Genomic DNA, 18,591 nt, shown 5'->3' on the forward strand with positions numbered 1-18,591 from the left:
ACCTTTAGGTACCACCAAACCAGGGAACCACAGCTTCTGACAGACACCTCAGGTCCCAGAGAAGGTGATGTCACAGAACAAGGAAACACTATCCACACTATCTGCTACAGCATCATTCCAGCACAGAACGAATACTCTCATTGTGCACATGTGTATTTTAGATGTTAGAGTACCTTCAGGCATAGAGGTGTGTGTGTATCAATGTGTTCTGGTGTTTTACTTTATATACTGATCAAAAAAATAAAGGGAACACTTAAACAACACATCCTAGATCTGAATGAAAGAAATAATCTTATTAAATACTTTTTTCTTTACATAGTTGAATGTGCTGACAACAAAATCACACAAAAATAATCAATAGAAATCCAATTTATCAACCCATGGAGGTCTGGATTTGGAGTCACACTCAAAATTAAAGTGGAAAACCACACTACAGGCTGATCCAACTTTGATGTAATGTCCTTAAAACAAGTCAAAATGAGGCTCAGTAGTGTGTATGGCCTCCACGTGCCTGTATGACCTCCCTACAACGCCTGGGCATGCGCCTGATGAGGTGGCGGATGGTCTCCTGAGGGATCTCCTCCCAGACCTGGACTAAAGCATCCGCCAACTCCTGGACAGTCTGTGGTGCAACGTGGCGTTGGTGGATGGAGCGAGACATGATGTCCCAGATGTGCTCAATTGGATTCAGGTCTGGGGAATGGGCGGGCCAGTCCATAGCATCAATGCCTTCCTCTTGCAGGAACTGCTGACACACTCCAGCCACATGAGGTCTAGCATTGTCTTGCATTAGGAGGAACCCAGGGCCAACCGCACCAGCATATGGTCTCACAAGGGGTCTGAGGATCTCATCTCGGTACCTAATGACAGTCAGGCTACCTCTGGCGAGCACATGGAGGGCTGTGCGGCCCCCAAAAGAAATGCCACCCCACACCATGACTGACCCACCGCCAAACCGGTCATGCTGGAGGATGTTTCAGGCAGCAGAACGTTCTCCACGGCGTCTCCAGACTCTGTCACGTCTGTCACATGTGCTCAGTGTGAACCAGCTTTCATCTGTGAAGAGCACAGGGCGCCAGTGGCGAATTTGCCAATCTTGGTGTTCTCTGGCAAATGCCAAACGTCCTGCACGGTGCTGGGCTGTAAGCACAACCCCCACCTGTGGACGTCGGGCCCTCATACCACCCTCATGGAGTCTGTTTCTGATCGTTTGAGCAGACACATGCACATTTGTGGCCTGCTGGAGGTCATTTTGCAGGGCTCTGGCAGTTCTTCTCCTGCTCCTCCTTGCACAAAGGCGGAGGTAGAGGTCCTGCTGCTGGGTTGTTGCCCTCCTACGGCCTCCTCCACGTCTCCTGATGTACTGGCCTGTCTCCTGGTAGCGCCTCCATGCTCTGGACACTACGCTGACAGACACAGCAAACCTTCTTGCCACAGCTCGCATTGATGTGCCATCCTGGATGAGCTGCACTACCTGAGCCACTTGTGTGGGTTGTAGGCTCCGTCTCATGCTACCACTAGAGTGAAAGCACTGCCAGCATTCAAAAGTGACCAAAACATCAGCCAGGAAGCATAGGAACTGAGAAGTGGTCTGTGGTCCCCACCTGCAGAACCACTCCTTTATTGGGGGTGTCTTGCTAATTGCCTATAATTTCCACCTGTTGTCTATTCCATTTGCACAACAGCATGTGAAATTTATTGTCAATCAGTGTTGCTTCCTAAGTGGACAGTTTGATTTCACAGAAGTGTGATTGACTTGGAGTTACATTGTGTTGTTTAAGTGTTCCCTTTATTTTTTTTAGCAGTGTACTTGCATAACAATTACGCAGGTACTTTACGGCCGAGATGTTGTAAGCAGTATACAAACAAAACAACCCAACTGGGATGTGTGTTTATGTTCAAAACTTCCATTAGCCCATTTTGAGAGGAAATGACAGTTGGACAGTCGACTCCCTCCACCCAGCCATGTATCTTATTTGTGTTTTTCTTGCAAGTATTTAGGTCGGTATAGTCTGTCTGTGTGTTCAGGCCAGTGTACGTCCATGTGTGGTACACAGAAGAGTCTTGCCGATACCAAAGAAACCTTACCTCTGAGCCAGGCTTTTCTTTTAAAGCAATTTTTTCATGAAGAATGTCTGTTTTACAAGGTGCGAATTGGGCAACCTGAAGACAGTTATTCCCTGGTCTCTGGCTTTTTCAGTGTTTCTTAAAAGTGTATTCAAAGCTAAAAAAAAGCCCCTCTTCAAACCAGGTAGTAATCAAAAGAAGGAACTGGTACATGGTCTGAAAAACCTGTGGTATGTCCTTGCCAATACTTCTGCTTTTGGATCTACTAGTTAAAATGTTATATCCCTGATGGGATGCAACATATTTGATCATTACGTTGTTCGAAGAGGTGCCTTTTTCAGGGAATATGACCGACATGATCTTCAAGGCTTGCCGTAGCTTCAGGCACAGGCTTGTGACTTTTCTGGGTGTCTCCCAGGTAAGTATCTAAGGGTGTGCATCCCAATTATGATATTTTCCTTCATGACCCCTAATCTAAGACTTCATGGTCATTTCACTCAGCCAGTCCTAATTTTTGTGTCTGTGCCAATTGAATTACATGTTCAATTCTATGCCAGCAGTACTTAGCCTACATGTGAGGGCAGCAGGTACAGTACCCTAGAGGTTAAGAGCGTTGGGCCAGTAACCGAAAGGTCGACTAGGTGAAAAATCTGTCTGCACTTAACTTTAATTGCTCCTGTAAGTCGCTCTGGATAAGAGTGTCTGCTAAATTACTCAAATGTAAATGTGGCCTATAGTACTGTATTTAGCTGTGACACCCCTCTGCGTTATCATTCAAACTTCCCCAGTCTTTATAGTTTTTTATCATGTCTGGCTCATGTTGAAATGTGCTTGTGTTTGTCTATGAAGTGACGGTCTGCCACACAGCTCCCTGTGGTCTACTCCACTCCACGTGGTGGAAATCTCCTCTGTTTGAGATGGGATGTTTTGCTCTTCACTTCCACACCCCTGAGATGTATGTAGGGTTCGGGAAAGACATTAACAGGACAGATCACTTTTTTGGATGCAGATATTACTGACGTATGGCCATTTCCACTAAAACTGAAAAAAGGCTTAGAGTTGAATGTTGATGTTGTCTGTACTCTTTTAAGAAAGAAAAACAAAACACTCAAAAGCGAGATCCACATATAGCTCTTTAAATGCATGCACTTTGTAAGAATGGGCATATTGTGATGAGTTGGGTAACTCAGCCCATTAGAACAAAGGGGTTGGGAGAATGATATTTGATCCCAAGTCAGTGCTTTGTTACTTGATGGGTAAAGGGAGGTGCAGGTAGAGAGAACTTTTTTCCCCTCTGTCTTTTGTGTTGTGGAGATTCTCACGGATTGTTCTCATAGAGGCTGATGGGGCCATTGGCTTCATGGCAAATAAGGTGAGGTTGGGGAGTACTACGCAGGCAGTCGGTACTCTGTTCATATAGAGCACAAGATATTATTGACTGGTGGCTCGCTGGCCATTTAGGACTGGGGGTGAAATATTTCTTCCTCATGTTATTCCTGATGACTGACCTGTGACCTCTCCTCCATCTCTGTCTCCAGGTGGAGAATGCCAGCCCCAACACTGCTGTTTACGCCAATGTCACCGAGCTGAAGAAAAACATCCCACAATCCCCTCCGTTAGTAGCTTTGAGTCCTGACTTGCCCCTTACCCAGGAGGGATGGCAGGTGCACACTGACAAGGACAGCGGGAAAGAGTTCTATTACCGCCCAGCCACGGGCCAAACCACTTGGGCCGACCCCCGCAGCAGCCTCCCCTCCACAGACATGGAGCTGCCCAAGGAGGCGTTGGCTATCCCGGCCCTGTCCACGGCCCTTTCCCCTGCCCTGTCCCCGGCCCTGTCCCCAGCCCTGTCCCCGGCCCTCTCACCAGCCTCATCCCAGGGTTCCAACTGGGAACAGGTGTTGGATGAGACCACCGGTCGAAACTACTTCTATAACCCCACCTCTGGGGCCACGTCCTGGGGAGCTCCGGAGCCCATCGCCCCCTCCTCTCCTGTTACTGAGCCTCCTGTGCTGAAGCTCCCAGACAGAGGACCGGTAGGGGTTAGCTTATGCTTTATTTGACTGATATGGCCATTGTTTCAAGCTCATCAACAGATAAGGCTTCTAAAATACAGAACCGTGGAAAGTGTTGTTGGATTGTTGACTGCTAAAGCAGTCTCTGTCAGACACCAGCGCTTTAACATCTGCTTCATGGTCTTGAGGGAGTCTTGTTTCGTTAGTTCATTAGCTAGTTATGTCTTAAGCCTTCTATGGCATACACATGCTTTTTTCTGTTTATTCTCAAAGTGTTACTAGCCAAGTTACTAAGAACGTTTGCTATTTGAGCAGAATCGCTAGCATGTTATGAACCATGTCATAAAATTTGTATAAATTCGCCACTCAGTTTGAGTTCCATCTTAAAAGCATTTGCAAATCTTCTGTTCCTCAGCCCCCTCTCCCAAAGGAAGACTACCTGACAGAAGACCACGAAGCTCCAGACACCACCTCCTCGGTGTTCCCCAAAGACCTCCTGCCCATGCCGCAGGCTAAACTGGCCGTCATACCCCGGGCCATTCTAGACAGTGTCCCGGCGGGCTGGAAGCGCTCCATAGATGCAGATGGGAAGACCGTATTCACCAGCGAACGCACACAGGAGCAGGTAAGTGTATTGAATGGAGGACCAGTGCTTTGAAAGGGTAGCGGTTTGAGAAACCATGCAATGTGTGTCATATGCTGTTTTGTCCTCTGTGTGTGTGTGTGTGTGTGTGTGTGTGTGTGTGTGTGTATCCTGGCAGTGGCTCAAGTCTGTGGATCAAGAAGGAAAGACGTACTACTACCTGAGAGACGGCTCCAGATCCCAGTGGAACCTTCCAACAGAGGTGAAGAGAAGCAATATTGTAATTTCAAGGAATGGTTGAGTGGCTTTTTTACCAGGTCTCAAAGAGCTTGACATTGCATGGTGTAACTCTGTACTGCACATACAGTTGAAGTCGGAAGTTTACATACACCTTAGCCAAATACATTTAAACTCAGTTTTTCACAATTCCTGACATTTAATCCTAGTAAAAATTCCCTGTCTTAGGTCAGTTAGGATCACCACTTCATTTTAAGAATGTCAAATGTCAGAATAATAGTAGAGAGAATGATTTATTTCAGCTTTTATTTCTTGTATCATATTCCCAGTGGGTCAGAAGTTTACATACACTCAATTAGTATTTGGTAGCATTGCCTTTAAATTGTTTAACTTGGGTCAAACGTTTTAGGTAGACTTCCACAAGCTTCCCACAATAAGTTGGGTGAATTTTGGCCCATTCCTCCTGACAGAGCTGGTGTAACGGAGTCAGGTTTGTATGCCTCCTTGCTCGCAAACACTATAGGATTGAGATCAGGGCTTTGTGATGGCCACTCCAATACCTTGACTTTCTTGTCCTTAAGCCATTTTGCCACAACTTTAGAAGTATGCTTGGGGTCATTGTCCATTTGGAAGACCCATTTGCGACCAAGCTTTAACTTCCTGACTGATGTCTTGAGATGTTGCTTCAATATATCCACATAATTTTCCTCCCTCATGACGCCATCCATTTTGTGAGGTACACCAGTCCCTCCTGCAGCAAAGCACCCCCACAACATGATGCTGCCACCCCTGTGGTTCACGGTTCGGATGGTGTTCTTCGGCTTGCAAGTCTCACCCTTTTTCTTCCAAACATAACGATGGTCATTATGGCCAAACAGTTCTATTTTTGTTTCATCAGACCAGAGGACATTTCTCCAAAAAGTACAATCTTTTGTCCCCCTTCTTCCTTGCTGAGCGGCCTTTCAGGTTCTTTTACTGGTCGTTTTACTGTGGATATAGATACTTTTGTACCTGTTTCCTCCAGCATCTTCACAAGGTCCTTTGCTGTTGTTCTGGAATTAATTTGCACTTTTCGCACCAAAGTACGTTCATCTCTAGGAGACAGAACACGTCTCCTTCCTGAGCAGTATGACGGCTGCATGGTCCCATGGTGTTTATACTTGCGTACTATTGTTTGTATAGATGAACGTGGTACCTTCAGGCATTTGAAAATTGCTCCCAAGGATGAACCAGACTTGTGGAGGTCTAGAATTTTGTTTCTGAGGTCCTGACTGATTTCTTTTGATTTTCCCATGATGTCAAGTAAAGACCACTAAGTTTGAAGGTAGGCCTTGAAATACATCCACAGGTACACCGCCAATTGACTCAAATGATGTCAATTAGCCTATCAGAAGCTTCTAAAGCCATGACATCATTTTCAATGACTCTAACCTAAGTGTATGTAAACTTCCTACTTCAACTGTAGGTGAAGATAACCAGTTACTGGGTTTGATTAAATAGGCCAGGGCCTTTACACTGTTTGTTTCTGTTAACCCTCTCAGCTCCCGGGTGCATCCAGTCTGTCCAAGGTGGGGAATGGAGTGGACCAGGACAGCCCGCTGGTTCTGAAGAACTGGAGAAACCCCATGGGCCCAGCTCAGTTTGGCCCCTCCCAAGAAGACAACGTGAGTAGCTGGGGAGCCCCGAGCATGGACAGGGACATTGAAGGAGGTTTCACACCGTTGGTATAGCAACAGACGTTTATGGGCCATTAGAATCTCTTTTTGGAATCTAGACTGAATTTGGCACTACAGTACAGGAACATAGAAACTGCAGCATTTGCCGTTCTGGTAGTCCTAAGAAAACAAGCCATTAGGACTAGTCCCTGACATGAGACACCTGGCCCTCACAGCTTTATGCACAATGCCCTTGTGGAATGATGCCGTTGTGTATGTGTCGTTGTCGACCCCCTCAACAGGAGATGGAAACACCTGCCCTAGTTGATTTCCTCTCAGGAGGTCACTTACAAAACGAAATGGGAGAAACTACAACAAGAATGGAGGGGGCAGGGGAGAAAGCGGATAGAATTATGACTCATAACATTTGACAGGATTTCTGCTCTGTTCGAACAATAAGGCCCTATCAACTACTGTTGACTAACCAACCTGAACCTAATTCCCTCCCTTGCGCTTGGCAGAGGTTCTTTCCAACACATAGGAGAAACGTTTCGGACGTCACCAGTGAAGCATCCAGCTCAGGCAACTCCCCCGAGGCGCCACACCATGTAAGTACAGTAAGAACGTACGACACGATAAGGTTTTGAATCCATAGGGATCATTGTCAGGTCATTTTCTACTGGCCCTCAATAATAAATGATACGTGTTGGACTAGTATACACAATAATTGAATTGGAAATTGCATTATTTTTCAGCAATGATTTTATTGCTAATTTTATGAATTGAATTAATTCATTTCCTGAAATGTAATTGACCCCAACCCTTCTACTAACTCAATAAAATGTACTCTACTGTACAGACAGCACACATATACTTCTAAATGACAAAGAGCCTGAAGGCCCATTATCCCATTCATTGAAGACTTCTATTGTTTTCTCCATAAAGACTGATAGGTTGGGAGTACGGAGTAGACTGTCACATCTGAGCACAGACTCACATCATGAGCACGTAGGTTCTTACGGCCCACGTCAGGCCTGATAGATAGATGCATAGTGTTGTTTGCCAGACAGGCATTGCATTCTGCTGGTGTGTGGGTGTTCTGATATAACTAACACACTATGATATAGAATTGGATAGGAGAACTAACGGTGCTTGGGAAGGGGAGCTAATGGATTAGATATTGGTTACAGTACATACTATATACACATATGCTCTTAAAAGGGCTGATTAAGAGTTTCTTATGTGGTGTTTAAGTGAAATTACTAACTTTGAATGGGTTGTTCTCTCTCCTTGCTTCGTGTGTGGATAAGAAAGCGATCTGGAATACAAGCATCTGCTAAATCAGGGTTTTCCAAACTCGTCCTGGGGCCCCCCTGGGTGCACATTCAGTTTTTTTGACCTAGCACTACACAGTTGATTCAAATAACTAACTCATCATCAAGCTTTGATTATTTGATTCAACCCTGTACTAAATGATCATGTCATGATAGACCACCATTGACACTACCCCCTAGTGGGGAGAGGGAGCATTTGTAGTTGTTTTTGTTGGACCTTGTGGTCCAAGTGGTGGCTTGTTGGGTAATACTTTCAGATCTGATTGACACCATATTTTATTGCATTGCCTTTCAAAGCATTGTGCTGAATGTACATATGGTGCTGTCTTATGTAGTAGGCACAGTAATGTCAAAGTGCTGAATGTCAATGCTATAAGCAAAGTCAACCCCAAAGGATCATTTCCCATTTTATGAATCCATGCAAACAAACACACTCACGCCCAAGCATGTATAATTGTGCACTCATGCACAAAGATCACACACACACACACACACACACACACACACACACACACACACACACACACACACACACACACACACACACACACACACACACACACACACACACACACACACACACGAGAGATTGACCACTCCCATGTTGATACCTGACTAGAATCTGCTACTTATACCCTTTGATCTTTACCTGTGGACTCATAGCCTAAGAATTCAGCATAATCTGGAACACTGCCAACACAAACATTTGTTGCTGCCACCTAGTGGCCTAGTATTTGCATTGCAAAATCACAGCAATACTTTATCTTGGCCTAACATTATAGCCCACAATTACAATAATCTGCTAACATGAACAGTCCAATGTTCATATCAGCCAGTAGGCCGATGGGCAATGTCCAGTAGCATATGACCCAATGTGGGTACTAAATGCTTAACTAATTTACCTATGTATGTCAGTGAAAACCATGAAAACCATGTGTTTGATTCCATTCCATTCACTCTATTGCGGACATTATAATGAGCCGTCCTCCCCTCAGCAGCCTCCACTGATGTGCGTACAGTACAATATAACTAACAACATCTTTAAACCTGATCTGAGGTCTGTGGGTTCCTGGTAATCACCATTAGTAGAAATGTTCATACACTCTCCCTCTGTCGTTTGTGATATTTTGTTAATATTTGTCTCTATTTTGCTCGTTTTAGACACATCTACTAGAGAAGGCAGGGATCCTGAACAAAACCAAGGTGGCCGACAATGGGAAAAGAATTAGGTAATGTCAAGTCAACCGCAAAGATTACAACACATTGTGATTTGCGCAATGGACCAATGATTCCTTATTTTCTGGTTTTCTAATAGGAAGAATTGGAGTCCGTCATGGACTGTGCTGCATGGAGGCATTCTCACATTTCACAAAGAACCAAAATCTGCACCCTTGGGAAACTCTGTAAGAACATTTTGTTACAATAACCACTCACAGCCACCACTTTAGAAAATAAGCTCATTGTATTCATAAAGAATGATTTGCTTGCTTGTCAGGATTGGGTGTCCTACAACCTACTATTACGAACCACCAGGTCTGTTGAATGAATGTCATTGGTCCGTGATTCCTCAGAACAAGACCAATCAGATCACCCCAGAGTACACAGTGGAGCTGCGGGGAGCCACTGTGGGCTGGGCCCCCAAGGACAAGTCCAGCAAGAAGAACGTTTTGGAGGTATGGGCTCTGTTTAAGGTCTATCAGGGTTGAAGTCAGTTCTATTTCATTCAATTCAGGAACTGAATCAAAATGAATTTAATTTAACTCTTGGTATGGCTTTTTCCCTCTCCCGCTCCAGTTAAAAACGCGTCATGGGTGTGAGTACCTGGTCCAGTACGACACAGAGAGCATCATTTGTGACTGGCACAAGATCATACTGGACTCCGTCAGACAGCTGGTGAGTATCCAGGAGGTGTCTATGTAACAAGTTCTAATTAGAGTAGGCCAAGGGGGCGTCGGTCTTCATTATAACCTCTCCTCTCTCAGGACCAAGATCACTTGTCGGAAGAGGAAGAGGAGGAGCCTATGGAGAAATCTCCACTTGCTTCAGACAGAGACAAGAGGACCAGCTGTAAGTATGAGTGTCCAACAACCTACTATTACGAACCACCAGGTCTTTCAGTGCTTTTGAGGTGTAAATAGGTGTAAAATGTCAATATTTCATAACTGGGCATTAGATCAGGTAGTTAACGAAAGCTGCACCCATCATTAATTGCACCCTCCAGCAGCCACCAAAATTACGCCAGGCATCAGTGCTGAGTCATCAGATCAGGGGCGTGTCCGCACCAAACTACGCAAGTTCCTCCAGAAGAGGCCCACACTGCAGTCAGTGAAGGAGAAGGGCTACATAAGAGGTAAGACTGGGCTTTATAACATGGTTAAATGACATAGCAGAGTAACCTTATTGCACCTTATGATACCTTTACGGCACTCAGAATGTTTTTCATCGTGGTTCTCTAGATAATGTGTTTGGTTGTCATCTGGACACGCTGTGCCATCGAGAGAACAGCACTGTGCCCAGGTTTGTGGAGAAGTGCATCAGGGCAGTGGAGATTAGAGGTAGGTATTCCTTCTTTATCCTGATACCGTAATATCAACCTTTACCACCTCTAATAGGGTAACACAATTGTACATTCCCCTTAGGTCTGGACATTGATGGGATCTACAGAGTTAGTGGGAATCTAGCTGTCATTCAGAGACTACGTCACAAAGCAGATCATGGTAAAGCAAGTTTCAAGGACTAGTAATGAATTTGTAGATGGAGCATCTTGCAGTATTATCAACCATATTCTCTGTCCTCATGCCCTCCCTCCCTCCCTCCAGAGGAAACTCTGGACCTAGAGGATGGTCAGTGGGAGGAGATCCATGTGATCACGGGGGCACTAAAGCTTTTCCTGAGGGAGCTGCCTGAACCTCTATTCCCTTACAGCTTCTTCGACAAGTTTATCGCTGCCATCAGTAAGTCTAGGCCAGGCCCTAATAAAACATTCTGGATGCATCTTAATAGTCAGACTCAAATTACATGATAGTAATGAACTGACATAGTCTGACCTAAATAGCATGAAAGGATGTGAATAAATAGACATTTGGGATGACGCTTTCTCTGGTAGAAATCCAGGACTATCCTCAGAAGGTGTTGTACTTCCGTGACCTGGTGAGGTCCCTTCCCCTGCCCAACCACGATACCATGCACCTCCTTTTCAAACACCTCCTCAAGTGAGTGCTTGTTGTGGTATAAACTGGCATTTTTTTATATACAGTTGAAGTCTGAAGTTTACATACACCTTAGCCAAATACATTTAAACTCAGTTTTTTACAATTCCTGACATTTAATCCTAGTAAAAATTCCCTGTTTTATGGGCCTCCTGGGTGGCGCAGTGGAGATTCTGTGTTCGAGCCGGCCGCGACCGGGAGGTCCATGGGGCTGGGTTAGGGAGGGTTTGGCCGGCAGGGATATCCTTGTCTCATTGCACACCAGTGACTCCTGTCACTGGCCGGGCGCAGTGCACGCTGACCAGGTTGCCAGGGGTATGGTGTTTCCTCTGACACATTGGTGTGGCTGGCTTTTGGGATGGATGTGCATTGTGTTAAGAAGCAGTGTGGCTAGGTTGTGTTTCAGAGGACACATGGCTCTTTGCCTCTCCCGAGTCCGTACGGGAGTTGCAGCAATGAGACAAGACTGTAACTACTACCAATTGGATACCATGAAATTAGGGAGAAAAAAGGGGTAAAATAAAAAAAACATCACATTCCCAGTGGGTCAGAAGTTTACATTCACGCAATTAGTATTTGGTAGCATTGCCTTTAAGTTGGGTCAAACGTTTTGGGTAGCCTTCCACAAGCTTCCCACAATAAGTTGAGTGAATTTTGGCCCATTCCTCCTGACAGAGCTGGTGTAACTGAATCAGGTTTGTAGGCCTCCTTGCTCACACACGCTTTTTCAGTTCCTGCCACAAATATTCTATAGGATTGAGGTCAGGGCTTTGTGATGGCCACTCCAATACCTTGACTTTCTTGTCCTTAAGCCATTTTACCACAACTTTGGAAGTATGCTTGGGGTCATTGTCCATTTCGAAGACCCATTTGCAACCAAGCTTTAACTTCCTGACTGATGTCTTGAGAGTTTGCTTCAATATATCCACATCCTTTTACTTCATCATGATGCCATTTATTTTGTGAAGTGCACCACTCCCTCCTGCAGCAAAGCACCCCCACAACATGATGCTGCCACCCCCGTGCTTCACGGTTGGGATAGTGTTCTTCGGCTTGCAAGTCTCACCCTTTTTCCTCCAAACATAACGATGGTCATTATGGCCAAACAGTTCTATTTTTGTTTCATCAGACCAGAGGACATTTCTCCAAAAAGTACGATCTTTGTCCCCATGTGCAGTTGCAAACCATAGTCCAGCTTTTTTATGGTGGTTTTGGAGCAGGGGCTTCTTCCTTGCTGAGCGGCCTTTCAGGTTATGTCGATATAGGATTCGTTTTACTGTGGATATAGATACTTTTGTACCTGTTTCCTCCAGCATCTTCACAAGGTCCTTTGCTGTTGTTCTGGGATTGATTTGCACTTTTCGCACCAAAATATGTTCATCTCTAGGAGACAGAATGCGTCTCCTTCCTGAGCAGTATGATGGCTGCGTGGTCCCATGGTGTTTATACTTGTGTAGTATTGTTTGTACAGATGAACGTGGTACCTTCAGGCATTTGGAAATCGCTTCCAATACTGAACCAGACTTGTGGAGAGCTACCATTTCTTTTTTGAGGTCTTGGCTGATTTCTTTTGATTTTCCCATGATGTCAAGCAAAGAGGCACTGAGTTTGAAGGCAGGCCTTGAAATACATCCACAGGTACACCTCTAATTGACTCAAATTATGTCAATTAGCCTATCGGAAGCTTCTAAAGCCATGACATAATTTTCTGGAATTTTCCAAGCTGTTTAAAGGCACAGTCAACTTAGTGTATATAAACTTCTGACCCACTGGAGTTGTGATACAGCGAATTATAAGTGAAATAATCTGTCTGTAAACAATTGTTGGAAAAAGTACTTGTGTCATGCACAAAGTAGATGTCCTAACCAACTTGTCAAAACTATAGTTTGTTAACAAGAAATTTGTGGAATGGTTGAAAAACGAGTTTTAATGACTCCAACCTAAGTATATGTAAACTTCCGGCTTCAACTGTATATATATAATTCTATGTTTTATATAAAACTATACAAATGATATAATAACTGATATACTAAACACTTTCCAACCTACTACTTCCTCTCACTCCCTCTTCTCCTCATTCCCTCCTCTTCCTCTCTTCCAGAGTGATTGAGTTTGGGGAAAAGAACCGTATGTCAGTCCAGAGTGTGGCCATCGTGTTTGGCCCTACGTTACTCAGGCCCCAGACTGAGTCGGCCAACATCACCGTTTACATGGTCTTCCAGAACCAGATTGTGGAGCTCATCCTCAAAGAGTTTGAGACAGTATTTGCCCCCAGCTGAGACATTTTCTATGGCATCCATGAGTCAAGAGGGACGGAGACAATGGGGGTTGCCAAGTCCTGGGAAAAGACTGATGGTTACATGGGTTGCTAGATTTGGTAAAGGGAGTTTTTTTTCTGTCAGTGAACTAGCCTTTAACTGTGGTAGCTCCAAGTCTTCAACCTTCATCCCAAGTTTCAAACTCGTGCTGTCCACCCATCCAGTCATCCATCTGTTTTGGTACTTCCACTCACAAGAACATTGACAAAATGAAGTTGAGGGTAAAAAGGGAAAATGGATGAACATGTTGACATACCAAAGTTTACCATGGATCCGATGACAATACCTGGCAATAGGCATCATGTTTAGTTTTACAAATAAAATATATATTACATGTAGGTGTACATGTATTTGGGGGAATATTCTGATGTTGTATCCATGGTTTGGATTGACATATCTGAGACAGATCGGTCTTTTTAGTGGATGACCTCTTAATTAACTATATGTTAAAGTCTATGAAAAAGATTAAATATTGTATACCTTCCCAAACGTTACCTTATCAACAATACAAGTATGAGATATTCCTTATCAAATCAATTAAAATGGTTGTTGTTGCTTTCCTTTTGGCGAGCCATACAGATAACATACCACTGCCTTGACTGTAAAGTTATTTGATTATTTCCTCCTTTAGAAAAAGGCTGTGAATTTACCAAGGAATACTACTTGCGACTATATTGTGGTTCATTATGCATAACGTGGCTGTACGTTATTGGCAGTATATATGAAAATATATTATGATAGAGCATAACTGTACATTATGGCTGTTTTATAGTATTAATGTTATTACAGAACAAGGATAATAACAATATATCAAGATATTTTGAAAAACTTTTTTTCTCTGTACATAAGAGTTCATCTTACCTTATAAATGAATGTTCTTCTAATAAAAGAATGTCATTTCTGTCAATGTTTCTGTCCAAAAGGCTGTGAAGTATTTGTAGTTAATCATGTCAGTAATGTTAGTTCATCAAATCAGAGCTGTAGCTCCGCCCACCGGTGAAGTGGAGCAGAGCATGCTGGGCGATCTACAGCTCAGAGAAGATCAGTAGTCAAGTGAGAGAAGGTTCCAGCCATCCTTGTGTTTTCCCACCAGTTAGCTTTCATTGTGTTAGCCAAGACAGTGTGTGTCCTTGTTCATATACCACACACACACACACACACACACACACACACACACACACACACACACACACACACACACACACACACACACACACACACACACACACACACACACACACACACACCTTGGTTACAGCAAGTCGCAAGACCACTAAGTGCCATATCCCATTCATACTACATACACTGTGCGGTGCATCTTCAGCATTATTAAACCACCTCAACTGGAATCCTACCTGTCTGCCATCTGTGCCCTTACCAGCACACAGGTGTCACGGGCTGGCTCAAGAAAGCAGGAGAGGTAGAGTCAGGCGCAGGAGACAGAGAATTCTTGACCACACTTCTTTATTCAAGAAAATGGATGTGGTCGCCAAAAAATAGGGACGCAGCCCTTAAATACTTCTGCGGTGGTGAACACAGCGAAACCAACCACAGGCAGAGGAAAACCAGCACACGTTCCTCAAGCACATAAACCGGACAAGAAACACAATCACGCACAAACACAGACATCCTACGCTAAACTAAATAACCCCCCCCCCCTACTAATGACTAACCCAAAACAGGTGCGTGCCTACCTAGACCTAACCAACAGAAAGTGAAACAAAAAAGGATCGATGGCAGCTAGTAGGCCAGCGACGACGACCGCCGAGCTCCGCCCAGCCGAGGAGGGGCGCCACCATCCGTCGGTATCGTGACAGTACTCCCCCCCTGACGTGCTGTTCCCGCAGCGCGCCGACGCTGGCCTCGAGGACGCCCCGGAGGGCGAGGCGCAGGGCGATCCGGATGGAGGCTGTAGAACTCCCGGATGAGCGCTGGGTCCAATATGTCCTCCACCGGTACCCAGCACCTCTCCTCCGGGCCGTACCCCTCCCAGTCCACGAGGTACTGCAGGCCCCTCGCACGGCGTCTGGAGTCCAAGATGGACCGGACTGTGTACGCCGGGGGCCCCCCGATGTCCAGGGGGGGTGGAGGGACCTCCCGTACCTCATTTTCCTGCAGTGGACCAGCTACCACCGGCCTGAGGAGAGACACATGAAACGAGGGGTTAATACGATAATAAGAAGGAAGTTGTAATCTGTAACACACCTCGTTTATTCTCCTCAGGACTTTAAATGGCCCCACAAACCGCCGACCCAGCTTCCAGCAGGGCAGGCGGAGGGGCAGGTTCCGGGTCGAGAGCCAGACTCTCTCCCCTGGGGTGAACGCGGGGGCCTCGCTGCGGTGCCGGTCAGCGCTCGCCTTTTGTCGCTCCCTGGCTCGTTCCAGGGATTCCTGCACAGCGTCCCAGGTCTCCCTTGAGCGCTGAACCCATTCCTCCACCGCACATTAGAATGGTGACATGTTGGTAGAGGAGTGGCGCAAAGAGTTCTGAGCCATTTCGGCCCATGGCACGAACCTTGCCCACTCCCCTGGCCGGTCCTGGCAGTAGGACCGCAGAAACCTGCCCACCTCCTGGTTTACCCTTTCTACCTGCCCATTACTTTCGGGGTGAAACCCCGAGGTCAAACTGACCGAAACCCCCAGTCGCTCCATAAACGCCCGCCACACTCGGGACGTGAACTGGGGGCCTCGATCTGAGACGATATCCTCGGGCACCCCGAAGTGCCGGAAGACGTGGGTGAATAAGGCTTCCGCGGTCTGCAGGGCCGTAGGAAGACCGGGTAACGGAAGCACAACGACCAGGACCGGTCCACAACGACCAGGATCGTAGTGTTGCCCTGAGACGGCGGGAAATCGGTCAGGAAATCCACCGCCAGGTGGGACCATGGTCGTTGTGGAACCGGGAGGGGCTGTAATTTCCCTCTAGGCAGGTGCCTGGGAGCCTTACTCTGAGCGCACACCGAACAGGAGGAGACATAGTGCCTCACGTCCCTCACCAAGGTGGGCCACCAGTATCTCCCACTAAGACCACACACTGTCCGCTCAACCCCTGGATGACCCGAGGAGGGAAGCGTGTGAGCCCACCGAATCAGACGATCGTGAACACCGAGCGGAACGTACTTACGACCCACTGGACACTGCGGAGGAGTAGGCTCCGTCCGTAACGCCCGCTCGATGTCCGCGTCCACCTCCCAGACCACCGGTGCCACCAGGCAGGAGGCTGGAAGTATGGGAGTGGGATCGGTGGACCGTTCCTCGGCGTCATGGAGACGAGACAGTGCGTCGGCCTTAGTGTTCCGGGAACCTGGGATATACGAGATGTTAAACTGAAATCTAGTAAAGAACATCGCCCACCTGGCTTGACGCGGGTTGTCTCCTCGCCGCCCGGATGTACTCCAGATTGCGGTGGTCAGTCCAGATGAGAAAAGGGTGATGCGCCCCCTCAAGCCAATGTCTCCACACCTTCAGGGCTCTGACCACAGCCAACAACTCCCTGTCCCCCACATCATAGTTACGCTCCGCCGGACTCAACTTCCTAGAGAAGAAGGCGCAGGGGCGGAGCTTGGGGGGGGCGCCCGAGCCCTGGGACAGCACGGCTCCTACCCCAGCCTCGGACGCGTCCACCTCCACTATGAAGGGCAAAGAGGGGTCCGGGTGCGCCAGCATCGGAGCGCCGGTGAACAAAACCTTCAGACGACTAAAGGCCCTGTCCACCTCCGCGGACCACCGCAACCGCACCGGGCCCCCCTTCATCAGTGAGGTAATGGGAGCCGCCACCTGCCCAAAGCCCCGGATAAACCTCCGGTAGTAATTGGCAAATCCCAAAAACCGCTGCACCTCCTTCACCGTGGTGGGAGTCGGCCAATTACGCACGGCTGAGATGCGCTCACATTCCATCACTACCCCTGATGTGGAAATGCGATACCCCAAGAAAGAGACGGCTGGTTTGGAAAACTCACATTTCTCAGCCTTGACGTATAGGTCATGCTCCACCAGTCGCCCAAGCACTTTACGCACCAGAGACACATGCTCGGCGCGTGTAGCGGAGTAGACCAGAATGTCATCGATGTACACCACTACACCCTGACCGAGCAGGTCCCGGAGAATCTCGTCCACAAAGGATTGGAAGACTGCGGGAGCATTCTTTAACCCATACGGCATGACGAGGTACTCATAATGGCCAGATGTGGTACTAAATGCAGTTTTCCACTCGTCCCCTCCTTGGATACGCACCAGATTATATGCACTCCTGAGATCCAATTTCGTGAAGAAGCGCGCCCCGTGAAATGACTCTATCGCCGAGGCGATGAGAGGTAGTGGCTAACTGAAACCCACTGTGATGGCATTTAGACCTCTATAGTCAATGCACGGGCGCAGACCTCCCTCCTTCTTCTTCACAAAAAAGAAGCTTGAGGAGACGGGTGAGTTAGATGGCCGAATGTATCCCTGCCTCAAAGACTCAGTGACGTCTGTTTCCATAGCCGCTGTTTCCTCCTGAGACAGGGGATAAACGTGACTACGAGGAAGTGCAGCGCCCACCTGGAGGTTTATCGCACAGTCTCCTCGTCGATGAGGTGGTAATTGGGTCGCCTTCGTTTTACTGAAGGCGATAGCCAAATCGGCATACTCTGAGGGAATGTGCACGGTGGAGACTTGGTCTGGACTCTCCACCGTAGTCGCACCGATGGAAACTCCTATGCACCTGCCCGAGCACTCATTTGACCACCCCTTAAGAGCCCTCTGTCCCCACGAAATCTTAGGGTTGTGAGTGGCTAGCCAGGGAATCCCTAGAACCACTGGAAACGCTGGGGAATCAATGAGGAAAAGACTAATCCGCTCCTCATGACCCCCCCGCATTACCATGACCAGTGGCACAGTGACCTCCCTGACCAGCCCTGACCCTAGTGGTCGACTGTCTAGGGCGTGCACGGGGAAGGGTTGGTCCAACTGGACCAGGGGAATCCCTAACTTAGCCGCGACCCCACGGTCCATAAAACTCCCCGCCGCGCCTGAATCGACTAGCGCCTTAAACCGGGAGTGAGGGGAGAAACACGGAAAAGACACTGACACATACATGTGACGGACAGGGGGCTCTGAGTGAGGCTGGTGCTGACTCACCTGAGGTGTCAAAGGAGCGCTCTGCCTGCCTTCTGGACTCCCAGGTGAGTCTCTC

At 47.1% G+C, this 18,591-nt stretch overlaps 1 protein-coding gene across 1 annotated transcript in view; it reads left to right on the forward strand.

The window, feature by feature from the left end:
* Window positions 1-14,325, forward strand: part of LOC106601260 (rho GTPase-activating protein 27) — a 31,179-nt gene extending 16,854 nt beyond the window's left edge. Inside the window, exons 3-19 of the mRNA XM_014193336.3 lie at window positions 3,606-4,103; window positions 4,498-4,707; window positions 4,844-4,927; window positions 6,444-6,566; window positions 7,079-7,165; window positions 7,503-7,565; window positions 9,053-9,120; window positions 9,207-9,294; window positions 9,463-9,564; window positions 9,686-9,784; window positions 9,874-9,958; window positions 10,113-10,241; window positions 10,348-10,446; window positions 10,531-10,608; window positions 10,711-10,845; window positions 10,998-11,103; window positions 13,202-14,325. Coding sequence (XP_014048811.2) covers window positions 3,606-4,103; window positions 4,498-4,707; window positions 4,844-4,927; window positions 6,444-6,566; window positions 7,079-7,165; window positions 7,503-7,565; window positions 9,053-9,120; window positions 9,207-9,294; window positions 9,463-9,564; window positions 9,686-9,784; window positions 9,874-9,958; window positions 10,113-10,241; window positions 10,348-10,446; window positions 10,531-10,608; window positions 10,711-10,845; window positions 10,998-11,103; window positions 13,202-13,379 — 2,232 coding nt within the window. The 3' untranslated portion in view covers window positions 13,380-14,325. The remainder of the gene's footprint in view (window positions 1-3,605; window positions 4,104-4,497; window positions 4,708-4,843; window positions 4,928-6,443; window positions 6,567-7,078; window positions 7,166-7,502; window positions 7,566-9,052; window positions 9,121-9,206; window positions 9,295-9,462; window positions 9,565-9,685; window positions 9,785-9,873; window positions 9,959-10,112; window positions 10,242-10,347; window positions 10,447-10,530; window positions 10,609-10,710; window positions 10,846-10,997; window positions 11,104-13,201) is intronic.
* Window positions 14,326-18,591: the final 4,266 nt, after the last annotated feature.

This window comes from Salmo salar, chromosome 03 (assembly GCF_965601325.2).
Source record: "Salmo salar chromosome 03, fSalSal1, whole genome shotgun sequence".
NCBI classification, from domain to species: Eukaryota; Metazoa; Chordata; class Actinopteri; order Salmoniformes; family Salmonidae; genus Salmo; species Salmo salar.